General features: G+C 43.2%; 1 protein-coding gene across 1 annotated transcript in view; it reads left to right on the top strand.

The window, feature by feature from the left end:
* The window catches only part of POLR3B (RNA polymerase III subunit B), a 92,790-nt gene that overhangs the window by 23,380 nt on the left and 50,896 nt on the right, over positions 1 to 18,514 (top strand). The window contains exons 13-19 of the mRNA XM_060245573.1: positions 5,915 to 6,076; positions 7,591 to 7,791; positions 9,876 to 10,038; positions 13,225 to 13,378; positions 14,092 to 14,166; positions 16,173 to 16,271; positions 17,243 to 17,370. Coding sequence (XP_060101556.1) covers positions 5,915 to 6,076; positions 7,591 to 7,791; positions 9,876 to 10,038; positions 13,225 to 13,378; positions 14,092 to 14,166; positions 16,173 to 16,271; positions 17,243 to 17,370 — 982 coding nt within the window. The remainder of the gene's footprint in view (positions 1 to 5,914; positions 6,077 to 7,590; positions 7,792 to 9,875; positions 10,039 to 13,224; positions 13,379 to 14,091; positions 14,167 to 16,172; positions 16,272 to 17,242; positions 17,371 to 18,514) is intronic.

The raw sequence follows: 18,514 nt of genomic DNA, 5'->3' as shown, positions 1-18,514 counted from the left end.
ACAAGGGGAGTGTTATTCTGCATCGGCAGACTATGTCACAATAATAACCAGGTATCCTACATTAAACAAATTATAATGGCCCCCAAATACTTACGGTTGGCACTGATGCAGTAAACTGTTTTTGCAGACAGCCCCTAAATTTGTCACAGCAGACTAGGGGAATATTCTAAAATTATAGAACTTCATATACTCTAGTACAGGAGTCCTCAGCCTTTTGTGAGCCTGTGGGCACATATGGAATTGTGCCACAGGATAGTGAGCACAACCAGGGGTCGTTTTGTAGAAAAATAGGTGGTGGAGCTCATCCAAGGATTGTTACGCAGCTGCACCTACTACTCAATGGACATGGTCGGGAGGAGGAGGGGGAACCATCAGAAAGGTTCAGGAGCTGTGCTCCTGTGAGCTCCTGGTGTATTCAAGGCCTGAGAACAACCATAAAATAGCTGCTGCAGGAGATGAAGCTAAACTCACACAGGAAGCCCAAGTGCAGGAAAGAAAAGATGTAATTAAAAATGCACTGGGAAAGAGAGGTCATAAAACCAGTACCGTGATGGGAGCTGCCAATGGAACAATATTATTTTAATCTGCATAGCCCATCAAACCCTCAGTGGCAAATCAGAAGCCCTACTGGGGAAGAGCTCCACCTGGTTCTACCCAGTTTCTAAAAAACACTTGGGCACCAAGAAGGGTGTTTGCAGGTGCCATGACATGCACAGGCGCCACGTTGGAGACCCCTACTCTAGCATATGCCCACTAATTTAGTGATGCTTTTTGAGAGTGTGAAATCATATGAAGCTGCCTTATACTGGATCAGACCCTCAGCCCATTAAAGTCATTATTGTCTACTCAGACTGGCAGCGGCTCTCCAAAGACTCAATGGAATGGCCTTGGGTTAGCCATAGCTCTGGCAGAGGTTGTCCTTGAAAGAGCAGCTGCTGTGAGAGCCTTCTCAGCCCCACCCACCTCACAGGGTGTCTGTTGTGGGGGGAGAAGATATAGGAGATTGTATGCCGCTTTGAGTCTCTGATTCAGAGAGAAGGGCAGGGTATAAATCTGCAATTCTTCTTCTTTAAGCTGAGGTTTTTCATGCCTATTTGCCTGGACCCTTTTTAGTCAGAGATGCTGGGGATTGAAACTGAGACCTTCTGCTTACCAAGCAGATGCTCTACCACTGAGCCACCGTCCCTCCCTAAAGTCTATTTTTTAGTGTTTTTTAACGTTTAGGATCTAAAATATATCTCAAAACTGGCCTCTTGATATTTTTCTCTCATTGTTTCCAAAAGTGTCTTGACTGTATTTTGTAAATGTATTAAACATCCCACTTTATAGCTGTTCCTTAGGGTTTTCAGTTGACTAGAGTTTCTGTCTTTAATAGCCAGCATGAGATATATATATATATATTAACATTGGTTGTTTTCCTGGGTTTAAAAATCCTGTTGCTTAAAAATTTGAATGAAAAAAGGCTGTTTCTGTATGAGGAGGAAAACATAGCAGCCTACATAATGTGAAGACATAAAAGGCATTGTGTCTGTAAAAATGTGTGAAAACAATAGCTGCTAATTTCACACCCCATGGGACAAGGGAGTACGAAATGTGCTTTCGCTTTAGATAACAGTCGTTTTCCCTAGCCAAGCTGGTTTACAGAGCTTCCTCTTAGTCTTCCTGCCACTAGAGGCTTGGCAGGCCAGGTGCCAGCAGAGGTGTTAGCGAAACCTACCGATTCCAGGCTTAATCTTTTCACCTACCTTTTTCTCTTTCCTTAATGTGTTCATTATTTGCTGAGCATTTCCCTCGTCTTTGTCCTTGGGGTTTGTTTGGGGTTCCCCCCTCCTCCTGTCTTTCTTTCTTCCTTTCTAATTCAGCTTGCTTTGTATGGGTGAGATATGGAATAGTACCAAAATCCGGCACCCTGGAAAGGAAGGGATTTCTACCCTGTGACAAAAGAAAACCGCCTTGACTTCAGAGATTGACTAATCCCAGCTGTTCTGATAATATAATTAAGGCTGCCTAATGTCTTTAATTTTGCAACCAGTGTGTGAAAAGGAGAATTTGGCACTCCAAAGCCTCAAACACTAAATGGCAATCTCAAGGCGCCTAATTAGAATTCTCTGACATTAAGCTAATTGGTGAAACTGTATTTCAGCAGCTTAACTACTTTATTAATTTTTTTCCTCAGGATTTTCAATGGAAATCAATTGATGAGCTGTCATTTCCTCTCCCCTATGTTCTCCCCCCACCCACCCCTCAAATTTAATTTGCTCTTCAATGTTCCTGTCTCAGATACCTTGGGTTAGCTCTAAAATGCAATGAATATTATCACTGGCGTGCCATCCCTTTCTCTTTTTAATCACTTACTCTTGACCATAAAAAAGAAAAGGTTATTGTGAAACTTTGCTGTGCTGTGAGATAGAGCTTGTGGATGTACAAGAATTGATAAAGATTGGAATACATGAAGAAGTTTGTGAACTTTAAAGCTGAACTTTTATTACTTCAGGCAGAAAGAGAATATTGGTGGCTCTTCTGAAGACAGTGGAGATATGTGTCCCAGTTACTTTATAACACTTAAAACAGGCTTTTTGCTATTTGTAGGGATGGGGAACTGCAGCAGAAAGGCAGATTTGCTTCAAGTGATGGCTGCATTCAGTCAAGCTAACAAACCACAAGTTGTTCATGACTCGAATGAGCCTCTGAAACTGAACACTTGCTAAACCAGGACATCTTTATTGTAATTACAGTTTATTGGGACTTGCTTATGTGCTTTAGAATCCCAGTGTGTTGGCTAGAAGCAAAACACTCAGATTTAGGCATCACAACCAGTTGTGGTTAGATTTGTAGATGTCCAGAGTAAGTAAATTTTTAATCTTGGTGCTGTTTGAAGGGGTACAGGAACTTGTAAAATCTGCCCTATGTACAGCTGGTAGAAAACCAAGTGCATATACTATGCATTATATTTCCATGGCATCTGTACTTTGAAATTGCAGGAAATATCAAATTGCAGTATTTAAAGTGTATGAAGTCTATCGGTGAATAGGGATTATATCCATGAGATTGTGTCAGTTCTGCACTGTAATATGGTTTAGAGATTTATTTAGGACCAATTTGTTACATTTTGCTTACTTGACACAGTGCAGTGCTTAGAAACAGATCTCTGTTAAGTTGTTTGGTGATGGAATGGAGTTCTTTAGCTTGTTTTATTCTCCCCTCCTCCCAGTAGCGTGTTACACAGGCATGTGTGTAATCTGCCAATTGATTATAACTTTATGCTTCTAACTAAATAGTCTGTGAGAGCTTATACCACAGTAAATTAGTAAAAAGTGCTGCAAGACTAAAATGGCTGCTACTCTAAAATTTGCTTTTGTTGTCTGTTACTCTAGTGGCTTGTATCCAATGAAATCTACTTACAGAGTGGTACTTGCCCATTTCCCCCTCCCATTGCTGTCCACTGAGCCCCTCTGAAATTGTGTTCTTGATTATTAGCATATCCTTAGGAACAACATAGTGTGGGGGGGAAGTGGGGCTCTGTGAGGGAGGAACCGGTCACTGCTGTCCTATCTGAAGAAAGACGTGCACTTAAAAATTCAGAACTACATGACTGAATACAAGCCAGTATGTTTAGTCAGAATATTATGTATGGTAATCCAGTGTATATTGTAATACTTCAGGACTTCCTTCAGGTGCACCTTTGATGGCAAGGTGGTTTCAAGTTGAAATACAGGTGGACTGTCAGAGCTCCATAAGAAGGACCATTGTAGTTAACTTGACTACACTTATGAATCCAGAAGATTTCATGAAATCTTCTCGATGGTGTTGATAAAAGATCCTGGATGTTTCACTGTCCATAAGCTTTGTGTGCAGACCAAAAGGACATCATGATGGTGGAAGGTCGGCAGGTTATATGTAGAAATATTTATTTGGGCAGCAGAATGGGTGGCTGGCTTTCAGCCGACTGAGGCGGTACAGTTCTGATACTTCTAAGAAAATAGAAAGAGTTGTAAATTGGTCTTATTCCATGCAGGAATTAAATTATGCAATAGACTCCAGAATGTCTTAACAGGGCCCGGTTGAATACCTAGTTTGTTTAGTGCTTCACAATGCTTTGTATACTGGGAACTTGCATTTTTGGCATTTGGTAGCTGCTGTATTTTTAGTCTTCCTGACAGAACTGCTGTAAAATCCAAGACTGGGGACAGACTTGCCAAGTTCAAGAATTTACACACACACACACACCCTTCTCCCTGGGAATAGGGTGAATCCATTCCATGTGTTTGTGAGTAGAGTGGTGGTGAAATGTGAACAGGCTAATTGGTGAGCAGATCTGAGTCTTGAAATGTTAAGTGGAAAAGAGGGGAATGGAGAGCACAACTAAAGACCTATCAAAGCGAAGGCAGTGCGCTCTTTCCCCTTTTTCTAAATAGCAGATATTCATGTTGGTGATTCTTTGGGAAGATTTTTCATTAGTGATCTACTCTTTTGATTACACACTCTGGCTGTGATCACACACACGAAATAATGCATTTTCAATCCACTTTCAATGTACTTTGCAACTGGATTTTGCCAGTTCACACAGATAAATCCAGTTGGAAAGTGAATTGAAAGTGGATTGAAAGTGCACTATTTAGTGTGATCACAGCCTCTGACTCTCAGCGAGTTATAGATTATGTTTATATAGAGTAATTTTGAGAATAAGAAACCAGGCGAAGGAAGTTTTTACACAGTAGTGTGACCTATCCTCATCCCCTCATCTAAACACACAAAAAAACTTGAAGGTGAGTTAATGACCACTTGAATTTCTTGTTCGTCATGAAAGGGCTGAGGGTTGGAATCTAGATGGACTTTGGCCAATTCGGCCATTTCGTTTCAGAGTTCTCAAGAACAGAACAGACTTCTTGTATCCATACCGAGTGTTATTTTTGGGGGGTGGGGAGGGGGGGAAGGTTGAAGATAGTCATTTAGTTAGAAGTGATGATATAATCCTGTTCTAGGATGGACCATGTGGCGGAACCGGCCCTATTCTGCCTTCAGACCTGGTCCCATCAACTCCCTTTTGAGTTGCCATCTCCTGAAGGGAGCTAATCTTCTTCCCGCCACTAGGGCATGCTGCCACCACCTGCTCAATTTAGGGGTTCCTGACTGAGAGGAACAGGACTCCCAATCGCCCTTGCCAGTTCTGAGGCCTGGCCTCAAGGTCCTCTGCCAACCCAGTACCTAGTTATGACAGAGACCAAAGTCCTTCTTTGGGAGACCCCTGGAGGATTGGCACCCTTGCCAACTATGCCTTTCTCCTTCCCTGGACTCCCCTCTTGCAGTAGCGTGGTCTAAGGTGGTTGGGGAAACTATGTGGTACAGAAGGACTACCTTTTAAAAAGACAAAACATTTATTTAAAAGTTACAGCTATATACAGGCTTTTTAAAATAGTGAACAGAAGAAATAATCAAACTAGGGAAAAACGCTCCTTCTTTCCCTATTATACAATACTTGCCCTGACTATACCATCCAGCACAGACAGACTCACCAACCCAACTGACTGAACTCAAAGCCCAACTCAAACCGAACTCAAGACTGACTGAACTCAAAGCCCAACTCAACTCAAGACTTCCCACCAAAAATCACTACTATAAACCCAGTTCCCACTCAGGAACTGGTTTTCCCTCCTGCAGCCTTCTGGGAGACCAGCCTGAAAGACTTCCTGTCTCTCTAGGAGGCCTCAGAATTGCTGCTTCCAGGCAGGAGGGGAGACGGAAGAGACTTGGCCGAAGCCTGACTCCAGTTTGATGGCCTCTTCCTGCCAACTCCCAGATAACCATAGACTAAAATGGCGTTTCTCCACAGACTACATATAGGAATGGCTCATGATGCATTTCCAGTATGGCTTCTGGCACTGTTTCTCTAAATCATTTTTTTTCCCTTTTGTAGCTTCTTTCCCTCCTCTTTGAAGACTTGTTCAAAAAATTTAACTCTGAGTTGAAGAAGATTGCGGATCAAGTCATTCCCAAGCAAAGAGCAGCCCAGTTTGATGTAGTTAAGCACATGAGGCAAGATCAGATCACCAATGGTATGGTGAATGCCATCTCTACTGTAAGTGTCCCCTTTCATGGTTTCGAAGGCAAAGGGTTTCTTTTAACTACAACAGCACTGGCTCTTACTAGATATCTCTGGCTATAGCACCCAGCTCTAGGAAAGAATTGGCATTGAAGACAACTACTGAAATCGTGCATCTTTCAAATTACTAGTTTCAGAATATTAATTTTATTATTTATATAGTGTCAGGGGTGGGTGCAGTGCACTGCAGAATGTAGATATTTCAGCCCCTTCCACACAGAGCTTTTGTTCAACCTTCCCTCCCCAGCAGCAGTGGGGGGGTTTTCTTCCACGTGGCACTGTGCTCATTCTGAGCACGTGTGTCACTCCCAGGCCTTTCCCCTTTAAGCTGGAACAAAAGAAGAAGAATAAAAGAAAATGCTGTGCACAAGTGGCTAATCCTGGTGGAGGGATAGCTCCATTTTTCTGCCCCCACCCTTCAGCCTTTTATAGACTTCTTTTGGTTAACAGCTGAGCTACAGGTCAGGTATTAAGGGGGGGGGGAGAGTGGCCAAGCCATGAGTGAAGCCTTGCACTGTTCAGCTGCCATGCAACAAAGGGGAAGTGGGTGAGGTGGAGACAGCAGTGGTGAAGGGATAGGGGTGTGCCAGAGACTGCCCCTCCATACCTCCATCCTGCTCATTCCTGCTTTGACAGTGGATTAGTTCTTCCTGCTCTCATATGTCTTATTTAAAAGTCTTATCAACACATGATATAGAAATGCATGGGAAAACTTCAAAATGTATGGGACTTGGTGTAGGGGGCTGTCTGCTGTCAACATATGGAATAAAGGTTGTGAGTTGTTGTTTTTGTTGCTTTGTCCTTAAATCTTAATGTACCTTCTAACAGCTGCAGGGTTTCTTAGTGTGAATAGTAACATCTTTTCTCCTTCTGCTGTCTCAAGTAATTAAAAAAAGTATTATACTTGGGTGCAGTGAAGGTAACAGCGTTCATAATACATTACTTGTCCATTGTGTAGGGTACCAGGCGCGTATGTATTTAAAGTACTCAACAAGGTGACCCAAGCCACTTCCCAGTTACTAATTCCAGGTATTTTATAGTGATTTCCTAAGCAGAGTTTCATCCTTCCAGTCCCACGGACTTAAATTGATTTAGAAGGGTGTAACTCTGTTAGAGCCCTCATACCTTATATTAATATTCATTTGTTCCCTCCACAATCGATAAAGTGTTTTCATATTCCTTTCCTTGGGTACTTCTACCCATGTAAAAACCATCAATCATGAAGCTGCTATTATATGAGTCCTTCTCTGCAAGAGTTAATTAAAGTATAAAATCAAAGAGCAGCCTTGGTGACAGTGTGTTAAAGTGCTATTCTTGCAGAACTTCATCTGATGTTTCTGCCATAAAGTCTTGAGGGCAATTGAAAAGCTTAAAGCTGTTCTATCAGTAGACCTTTAAGGATCTACATTTTTTAAAATGGTTTTGGATTTAGATAATGGAGAGTTACTTATACTGTGCTTTTGCTGATTTTTGTAATTCTTGGCTTTTAGGGGAACTGGTCATTAAAGAGATTCAAGATGGATCGACAGGGTGTGACTCAAGTGTTGTCTCGCTTGTCGTATATATCTGCACTTGGAATGATGACAAGAATCTCTTCTCAGTTTGAGAAGACAAGAAAAGTGAGTGGCCCTCGATCTCTGCAGCCATCCCAGTGGGGCATGCTGTGTCCATCAGACACCCCTGAAGGAGAGGTAAGGAACACGAGCTGAAATTCCTTTAATGTTTTAACTTGATGTATTTTGCTTTAGGTGTTTGTATGTTTACATGTATATGTTTACATTCTGTAAGCTACCTTGAGCATAGTGGAAAGGCAATATATAAATAAATGATTTGGATGAAGGAATAGAAGGAATGCTTATTAGATTTGCAGATGATACTAAATTGGGAGGGGTTGTAAATACAGTAGAAGACAGAGACAGGATGATCGTGAAAGGCTGGGAAACTGGGCTAAAACAAATGCAGTACACTGAACCTGGTAAAAAATCCTTTTATTTAGGTAGGAAAAACCAAATGCATAATTATAGGATGGGGGAGGCTTGCCTTGGCAGTAGAATATGTGAAAAGGATCTGGGGGTCTTAGTGAACAATATGCTGAACATGAGTCAGCAGTGTGATGCAGTAGCTAAAAAGGCAAATTCAGTTTTGTTCTGTATCAACAGAGGTATAGTGCCCAGATCAAATGAAGTGATGGTATCGCTTCACTCTGCTCTGGTTAGACCTCACCTAGAATATTATGTTCAGTTTTGGGCACTGCATTTTAAGGAAATAGACAAGCTGGAACATGTCCAGAGGAGGGCAACTAAGATGGTGAGAGTCTGGAGACCAAGTCCTATGAGGGAAGGCTGAAGGAGCTGGTTATGTCTAGCGTGGAGAGGAGACAACTGAGAGGTGATATGATCACCAAGCACTTGAAGGGCTTGGTGCAGAATTATTTTCGGTTGTACCAGAAGGTCAGACCAGAACCATCAGGTTGAAATTAAATCAAAAGAATTTGTGGCTAAACATTTGGAAGAACTTCCTCACAGAGCGGTTCCTCAGTGGAACAGGCTTCCTCAAGAGGTGATGGATTTTCCTTCCTTGGAGATTTTTAAACAGAGTCTAGATGGCCATCTGACAGCAATGATGATTCTGTGAATTAGGCAGATCATGAGGAGGGCAGGAAGGATTGCATCAGCACTTAGTTCTTGTCTTGTGGCTCCTTCTTACACACCCAGTGAAATGCTGATTGACACTTTGAGGTCAGGAAGCACTTTTCTTCCAGGCCAGATTGGCAAGGGATCTTGGAGGTTTTTGCATGGAGCAGGGTCACTGGGGATGTACGAGTGTGTGGGAGGTATTTGTGAATTTCCTGCATTGTACAGTGGGTTGGACTAGATGATCCTGGAGGTCTCTTCCTACTCTATGATTCTATGAAATATCTTAAATATAGACATAGATTTCTGGCAACAGGGTGACAATCCACTGTGTTTTGGCCATTAGGTACCAATGCAGTGTTAATATCTTAAGTTTTTCTGTGTCTAATCTTGGCTTTCCTCATGGCATTTCCAGAATTGTCACACATTCCTTTAACCTGCCTTTGAAATTCTTCCCCATGAGCTATTTTATATATGGTTTGTTCCATTTTATTGTCTTCTGATTGTATCGGAACAATTATGGTTCTTCCTGTACTTCATTTCTTCTCCAAAGTTATTTTTTTGACCTTTGGTTTTCATAATACATCTTTTGAGAAAGATCTAGAAAAAGCTGCCATCCTGGAAAATATGGATATTTGTTCACTAACAAACCCAACTGTGTTCTCGGTGTGTCTTACTTCAAAGCTGGTGTACCTTAGGATTGTTATTTTACATCTCACTGAAGTGGTGAAGTTTTAGTTGGCTGAAACTGAGACTATGGTCTCATTATGCATTCCCTAAAAGTTGTCCCATTGATCCTATTAAGTCTTACTTCAGAATAAACTTACCTAGGGACAGGCTGCAGGTCCTATTCTATTTATTGAATGGTTTTCTTGACCTGAACAAAACATGGTAATCAACGCCTACAATTAGCAGTGACACAGGTTGAAAGTTTTAGTGTCTGTACTATATATAATGCAACGCAATTCTCCATCAATATACTGTCTTTAGGGGAGAGTGATATTTCTTTTATAAGCCAGAAGAAAGCATAAAACTTTATTCCATCAGTATTCTCTTTGCAAAATAATAGGAACTCTGTAAAATCCGTGCACATTTTTATGAATGCTGTCTTTTAACATAAATGTAATTTTTGTTTTCTTCAGGCTTGTGGCTTGGTTAAAAACCTAGCTCTGATGACTCACATTACTACTGATATGGAAGATGGCCCTATTATTAAATTAGCTGGTAACCTGGGAGTAGAAGACGTAAATCTTCTCTGCGGGGAAGAACTTTCATATCCCAATGTCTTCCTTGTTTTCCTTAATGGTAAGGCAACCTCCTCAAAACGTTTTGGTTTTTAATCTTGAGAAAACAGTTTGAGAATGAAAAGTTAGCTATTTCTGTGTATCAGTCTCTTTATCTAAACTCTGTCCAGTGGTGCTTTATAGGATGAGAGTTTTATAGAGAGACCTTGAGTTGATAATACCAATGCACCAAAGAGAGTTCTACCTTGGAATGCAGTGCACAGATTACATGCCACATTGCCATTGTATCATCTGGAGTGATGATCCCCTGGATCAGATTTGGGGCGTGGCACCCTTTATGTGTTACTGTACAACCAAGGAAACAGCTTTACAGCCCAATCCAGAGAACAGCCGTGTAGCTGCGCTCGAGTGCAGAACTGGTGTCGGCAGCCACAGTTGGCTTCCAAAGGAGAGACGTTACACCACGCTTGGAGGGGGAGAGCGGCCCTACAAGTGAGAGAGAACCTGTCACCATGGTGATTCTGCCCAGGTGCACGCCATTGGCCTGCTGCCAAGGCAGGGGTGGGGGAGGAACAGGCTCACGCAGGACCACGGGATTGGCCAGCCTGTTGCACATGACCGGGTGAAGGGGTGGAAAGCCTGCGCCTGAGAGGCTGTCAGTCCCCTCACTCCCTCCTGCTGTCAGAGACTCTGCCAATGGCGGGCAGAGGTATGCGTGGACAAGCAGGAAGTGCCAAGTGCAGGAGTTCGCTGTCCTAGACAGCGACTGGAATGTGTGTCTGGGAGCGGCCAGACCAAGTCCAAAAGACACCCCCCTGGAGCCTCCCCCCCGGTGTTGTCCTGCCGCCACCCTCTGCTATGTGCAAGGAGCACCTCCCCTGGGGGCCGCAGAACTCAGGGTGCAAGCCGATGGGCATCCATCCACTTCAGCAGACCTCCCCCCCTTAGTGCCTTGCGCACGACAGCTCTGTGGGGTCGACTAGGCTGTCAGCCTGGGCAGGCTGAGGGGCGGCACCCCCCCCCCCCGTCCAGCCATGCCCCCCCCCGAACCAAGTCTGCCCACCCTTCCAGGCATTTCCTCGGAGAGGCCACTGACGGGGGGTGGGTTGCCCAGGGAACGTGCAGCAGATGCCAAGCAGGAGAGACGACAGAGGGCACAGCTCAGACTTTATTTTTCCGGAACAGAGTGCAGCAGTCTCCCTGGTGCATGCTAGGCAGTCTCACCGTGGGCGGGGCTCCATTCAGAGTGGCAGAAACAGCTGAGGGAGTGGGGGGGGCGGTGGAGCAACACACACGGAAGCCTCTGTGATGGAGTCCCACCTGCAAAATGGAGACAGAGATCAAGAGCACCTGCAGGGGCAGCACCTGGAAGAGCAGGCTGCATTTCAGCTGGGCACTCTCTTAAAGGGACAGTATCTGACCCATCTCCCCGCAACGGGGCAGCTGCCACACACACACACCCTGCCAGGGGTTGGGAAAGTGGCAGAGGGCAGATGAAGGGAAGGGAGCAGGCGGCAGCACAGGATATCGGGGTCAGCAAATGCCCCCTGATGGAGCCCACTGCCGGGTTCAAGTGCCAGAGATGGTCGCACACCGAGCAGTCGAGAGTGAGGGGAGGGGGGGACAGTGGAACTTACCCAGCCATGGGCGACAGTCCTCGCATACAGAGCCTCCGGGAGCCCGGAACCTGCGGAGACCTGAAAACAAAAGCAGTTAGCTCCAGAGGAGAGACCTCTCTCTCCCTCTCGCAAGTCAAAGATACTGTCAAAGCGACCGTGCAGTGCAAAAGCCATTACCAACGTGCCTGCCTGTCCCTCACTCTAAGTCTATATGGCTGGGAGCCCGCCACGTGAAGCTGTCCCTAACAACTGAGTTGTGGGAGGCCAGAGCGGAAGTATTTCTAGGAGTGGGGAGATCATGATTGGGTGCTGGGGAGGGGGCTTGTCAGTCCAAGGCGCGAGGGGATTGGTGAGGCAATCACGCCACTCCCTAAGGGGTTTGTGAGCTTCTGCAGTGGCCGAGGTGACCTTTGTTTTTGGTTTCAACGAGTGCCTATGGGACACGCCGCTGTTTTTGCAGGCGTAACGTTGCACCTCTCGGGGCATGTCATGGCCCAAACTGCTCAGGAAACCGCCTATGCCTGGCCACGCCCCCAACTCCACTCTCTCCTCCGCCTGAATGCTGCGCTCCGCCTCACTTGCACCCACGCTCGAGCGCAGCCCTCAGGTGCCGCTGTCCTCGGGCGGAGCAGCACTCGGGCAGCCCCCCACGTACGTAACTCCCCTCACTGTGGTGGTGCCAGTCATACGTCGGCACAAACCCTTCCTGCGCCCACGTAGCGGCTCGTCTGCTCCCAAAAGACTTTCTGCCCCCCCCCCCCGATTGTGCTGCAAATTTGTTATTTTATTTATTTTGAAATTTTATGAGCCACCTCTCCTGATTGAGACAGCTTATGTACAAAAAACTCTACCATAAAAATTAAACATTGATATAAAAATAAAATAAGCTATTAGAAACACTGTAAACTATTTCCCTGTCTTCCTTCACGCATCATAACTCTGAAAATTTGAAGTATTGCAGCCGTAAGGCAGTGCCTATAACATGACTCCTTAACACTAAATTGCCATTCTATCGGGGGGAGGGGGGCAAGTAATTTTCATATGAAGAACTTTTGCACGCTTTTATGCATTATAACCAAGCAATGGAATAAAGGAACTCTTGAGTATTTAAAAGGTCCCCAATTCAGACTGTATAGAGCTTCTCTCAAAACCATTGCTAAGCGATCAGGAGTGAACCATACGATTGCATATTCTTGTTCTGCAGCCCTGTCGCTTCCCTGCACAATTGTCGTATGGTGGTCAATCAATTGTCGTATGGTGGTCAATCAACAAGGGTTCTTAAGACAGAGTTGGGTCTCCTGGTTGAGTGCAGAATGTGTTTACCCTCCTTAACTGCTGTCAGTGCCAAGATATGTGAACCACAGTAAAGGGGATGATAGAAATTCCCTGCAGGGACAGCAGGCAGAGTCTGTGAGCATAATTGTGTTGTCAATGCCTAACCTCTTAACAGTGATCAAGGGCCTGATCTGGTTATGTGTATGCCAGCTCTCAGTGAGCAAGCAGTATCTTGACCGGGGGCAGAGCACAAAACAGAAATGCATCCCTAATGTGCCTCTGCTGCCTGGCCAAAGAGAGAGAAAGACTCTTGTTTTTTTGAAACTCAGGAAAACTCTTGTTTTCTTGAACAGGCAACATTCTTGGTGTCATTCGAGATCCCCAGAAACTAGTCAATACATTTCGGCTGATGCGTAGAGCCGGATATATCAATGAATTTGTTTCAATCTCCACAAATCTTGGGGACAGATGTGTCTACATCTCCTCTGATGGAGGAAGATTGTGCAGGTAAGCATCCTACAGTAACAGCCCTCCTGGGAAATCCCACCAGCCCCTTCCTTCCTAAAATGCACCATTGTGTTCTTTCACAAGACCAGATTACTTTTACACGCTCACAAAATGGTGACTGCCAAAAAGATACCCCATGACTTGCAGAGCCTGACATGATGGACATCAGTGTAATTGGCAAAAGGTTAAAACTTACTGGTCATCCAATTTGCCACTTCCTCTGTGGTTGTTCTCCCCTCTTCCCCCAGCACATCCCCCTAATCCTTTTGCAGTTGTTCAGATTTCCACTTCACCATTTGAAAGTGCTAATTAGCCTTTAAAACTATTAGCTTGGATTCTTGGAGTGGAATGCCAAAGTATATTGCAGTTATTTACTGCACGCTGCAAGAGCACCTTGTACAAATAGCAACAGTCCTTGACGTTTTGGGTACTGCGTGCCATTCTTTGTGTTCGTGTTTCCACATGGTGGTGTAAACTTTCTAGAGTCCTGATCATTGCATGGAAGTTTACAAATTTAGTGCTCTCAGACGACAGTTTTAACATTTAGCTCCAGCATGAATTTTTAGTGGTGAGCTTAACTCGATGTTCAACTTTTGTATGCTGCTGACTACAGCAATGTAGAAAGCCTCAACTTTTTTGTTTTCCTTCTGTACTATGATGTTTAAATAAGCTCACTATACATTAGTTAGTTTTATTTCTTTCCCTTGATCTAGACCCTATATTATTGTGAAGAAGCAAAAACCCGCTGTTACAGACAAGCATATGGAAGAACTTGCACAGGGTTACAGGTAAGTAACTTGGCAGGATTCATCATGCTGACTTATTTTCTAGCCATGTAGAAAGCAGGATAAAGTAGAAGTTGTGTCATGATTAGAAATGAGGTTAATCTATTCCATTTACACACTTGCGTACCAGAGCACAATGCCAGTTTTGTTGGTTTTGTTGTTCTTGAGGACAACCTTCTTGTGATAGTGTCAGGATTATATCATCAAATGCTACCCCACATGTTTGGGGAGAAAAGTTTTAGCTTAACTTTCTTCATGGCATACCAGTTTTCTGAAGGCAGGAAGGAGGAGAGAGACAGGATGGATTAATAGATTAAACAGCACATCCCTTGTGGGTTCCACAACACCAAGAATAGTGTTTCCCAGTGTCAGCAAGGACTGTGGTGGGGGAGGGGAATATGGGAAGAATACATGCCTGTCAGTGCCTTCCAAGGCAGGATCCAGCCTGTAGTTTACAAAACTACACACAATAGAGATAGTCTTCTTGAACAGGCAACATTCTTGGCGTCATTTGGGATCCCCAGAAACTGGTCAACACATTTCAGCTGATGCACAGAGCTGGATATATCAATGAATTTGTTTCAGTCTCCATAAATCTTTCAGACAGATGTGTCTATATCTCCTCTGATGGAGGAAGATTGTGCAGGTAATCATCCTACAGTAACAAAGACTATCTCTTCTGAACATATTGCGTGTAGTATGCTTGTTGAGTCTAAGGGCCATTTTGGAAGTTAAATGGCAGATGCACATTGGTCAGGAGTACTGCATATTTGCAGCACATATTGGGTATATAAGGTGGGTTGCAGCCAATCCCAGCTCTCTAGCATATGTACCTGTGCTAATGCACTGGGTTGGAATTACACCATTATATTTCTTTTTGAAAACTTTTCTCTTTCTGCAACATTTCTAAAAATGTCATGTGTGTCAGGTGTCTCCAAGTGACCAGAAGTTCATTCTACTCTACATATTGCATGCTGGAATTACAGCAGGATGCCCAAATGTGGAGGAGGAAAGGACTCAAGAGAAGAGGCATATCCTACTATGCAGTAAAAAATCTGCACTGGCTGAAATTCCCTTTTCTGTGCAACTTTTACCGGGTGCAAGCACCTGTTTTCTCGCCTCCAGTGCCCCATTTCACACTTCACTGCAGTGTGGTTGTTATATTGCCAGCCTTACCAGACCTGCCAAACATCCTCCCTTGTGGACTCCTGAGACTCTATAAAGGATCTGAGAATACTCTTTCTTGAGACTCAGGTCTTAAATTCCGAAGCTCATTTGCTTGCCCACTCAATTGTCCAGCCTTTCCACTGACAACGAAGGAAAAGAAACTCAGAGGAAACTCTGTATTGGATCCAGTGGTTCCCTTTTGACTAAGCAGACAGAAAGGAGCCATTAGTCCAACCTCCTATGAAGGACAGATCATTCATTCAGGAGTTTGCCTTTCAGAATAACTTAGTTCCCATACATACTTGTGCAGTTTTAATTTTTACAGTTATCACCAACACTCCCTCTAAGCTATGGAGTCTTGTGCTTCTAAAAATTCTACTTCATGAGCTACTGGTATTAAAGCTGTGAGGAAGTGATTTGGCTACTGCATAAATTAGTGTGCTCTGGGGCCATTTTTCCTGAGCTAAGACAAAAATGTGTGAGCTGGAGGCTAAACAACTGTGAGCTAGCTCACACTAACAGCTTAGAGGGAACACTGGCTATCACCTGTCTTAATACTTTTGAACATCATTTCAGCTTAATTATTTGGAATCAATGCAGTCAGCATGGTGTAATGCTTAACATGTTGAACTAGGAGAACCAGGTTTGAAACCTCTCTCTGAGTGACCTTGGGACATGTGGTCTTGTTCTCAGCCTGACCCTCCTCACATGGTTGTTGTTGTGAGGGTACAGGAGAGGACGGGAGAGTGATGTTGTGAGGTGCATTGGGTTCTCATTGGTGAGAAAAGCAGGACATAAATAAATAAATTGTGCAAGATTATTTTGAAATATTCTTTTTGTAGGAATTTTGAAGACTTTTTGCATGAGAGTCTGGTTGAATATTTGGATGTGAATGAGGAAAATGATTGCAACATTGCTCTGTATGAACATACAATCACTAAGTAAGTGTCCTGCGTTGAGTATGAAATTTGGTGATCTTAAGAAGTAGTTTGCAAGTGTAAAGAAAAATGAGAAATGACGTGGACATACATATCTTCAGAACAGTAAAAACATTTATTAAAGATGATCTTCAAAGACAATTGTGGGAAGGACCTGTGGCTCAGTGGTAAAGCATGCAGAAGATCCCAGGTTCAATCTCCAGTGTCTCCAATTAACAGGATTAAGTAGTAGTAGGTGATGTGAAAGCTCACTGCTTGAAGCCCACTGCCAATCAGTGCAGACAGTACTGACTCTGATGGGCCAATGATCTGATTTAGGTATAAGGCAGCTTCATCTGCTGGTATGATTTTGTATGCCTGTCTGTCTGTCTATCTATCTATATGGCTACTGCAAGCAGAAGTTAGAATCAAAAATTATTTTAAAAGAACTTAGTATTATTTCTCTTGTACTTGATTATTGCACCTATGAATTTTGCCACTTCCACGTTCATTTTTATGGTCTTGTCCTTCCACTGATGTAGCTAATGGAAGTGTGTAGTTTTGCCCACATATAGGAATGTTCACAGAGCTGAAGAACAAGTGTACTTCCCCATTGACTTCAATGAAGTAATAGGCACATCTTTTTGCATTTTGTGGAGCTGTCTGCCCCTGCCCCTGAAATAAATGAGGAGCCCCTTGTGGGTATAGGGAAATTTTTACACATGTTGGTGATCCCAGCCTGTAAGGCTACACCAAAATCAGGTCTCTCATAACAGAGATGACCTTTCCATGCAATTTTTAATGCATGTTTTTTTGAACTGCCTCTTCTTCACTCTTTACCTGCATGGCTTCTCTTTCCCTGCCTTATTACTGACAGTCATTAAATCAGTGTTTGATCCCTGTACTTTGTAAACACTCAGTTTTGTGAGCTTTGGCAACTAATTACCTACAGCTATTCTATTGAGCTTGTGACAGTCTTTTTTTTTTCTTTGAAGAGCAACAACACATTTGGAGATTGAACCTTTCACCCTTCTTGGCGTCTGTGCTGGCTTGATTCCATATCCTCACCATAACCAGTCCCCAAGAAACACCTACCAGTGTGCTATGGGGAAGCAAGCCATGGGTAAGATGTTACTTGCTTTGGATCCGGGTGGTGTCATGTCATGTGCAGACCATGTAATTACTACATTAGTTTGAGTCATGTATCACAAATAATTAACTTTACTTTTTCATTTTGAAATACAAAGTTCTGCTTGAATTGCACACGTAACTTTGAAACAAATTATCAGATGTGAAAAAGTGAAATCCACCCTCTCTTATATGATAGTCACTCTACTTGATTTGTTTTCAGGACTTTAGAGACCTAGTGGCAGATTTTTATGTCATCACATGCTGTAGAGGTCCAGGGAATGAGAGAGAGGGGGAGACTGTTTACGCATGAAGATGAGATTTCCTGTGAATAGTTAATGTGCTCCATTTTCCCCCAGTATTAATTACACGTTCTCTGACGACAGGATCTAGGAGGGTAGAGGGGTTGGTAAGGAAATCTAGTTAGATCCTCTCTCTTGAAATACTGCTACTGATAAATGATTAGTGCGTTCTTAATGGAGTAGCAAATAGAATTATGGCTAATGCTAAGGACACTTATTAGGAAGTAAGTCAAATTGAATTCAGTGGTTCTTACTCATGAGCAAATGTGCATAATATCCAGTTTCAAGAGAGAGATTAATAGCAACAATCTTCAATTATGCTATGCTAAATGTCATTTTAGAACCCTATTCCACTTTGTGCAATCTTTTTCTTGTTTGGCAAAATTTTCATTGATACATATTATTATCGCAGGAAAGTTAGTGTCCTACATTTACAACAAAATCAGAGTTTCAGTGGAAGAATACGACAGCTTGTGGTGCTATATACTGCATGCACTTAATAACATTTTATTTATTTATAATTTATTAGGTTGGACTTATTGGCCGCCCTTCCCTGTAAGCAGGGCTCAAGGTGGCTTACAACAAAAGAAAAACAATAATTTAAATTAAAACCAGCATTAAAATCCTGAAAACATCAACAAAGAAAAATTTACTTCCATATGAATAAACTGTGACACTCTGTGAAAGAAATTTGTCCAGGGTTCCACCCCCCCCCCTTTAACACGGGCAGGGAATGTTATGTGCAAATGTCTACTGCTTTGGCCTTGCACTCATGGAACTCTTACGTATATTGAAAAATGAATAGGGCAGTCCACTGTATGTACTGCATGTCTATTA

This window comes from Heteronotia binoei, chromosome 8 (assembly GCF_032191835.1).
Source record: "Heteronotia binoei isolate CCM8104 ecotype False Entrance Well chromosome 8, APGP_CSIRO_Hbin_v1, whole genome shotgun sequence".
Taxonomy (NCBI): domain Eukaryota; kingdom Metazoa; phylum Chordata; class Lepidosauria; order Squamata; family Gekkonidae; genus Heteronotia; species Heteronotia binoei.
Note: the sequence above shows the minus strand (reverse complement) of the source record. Positions and strands in the feature narration are given on the sequence as shown.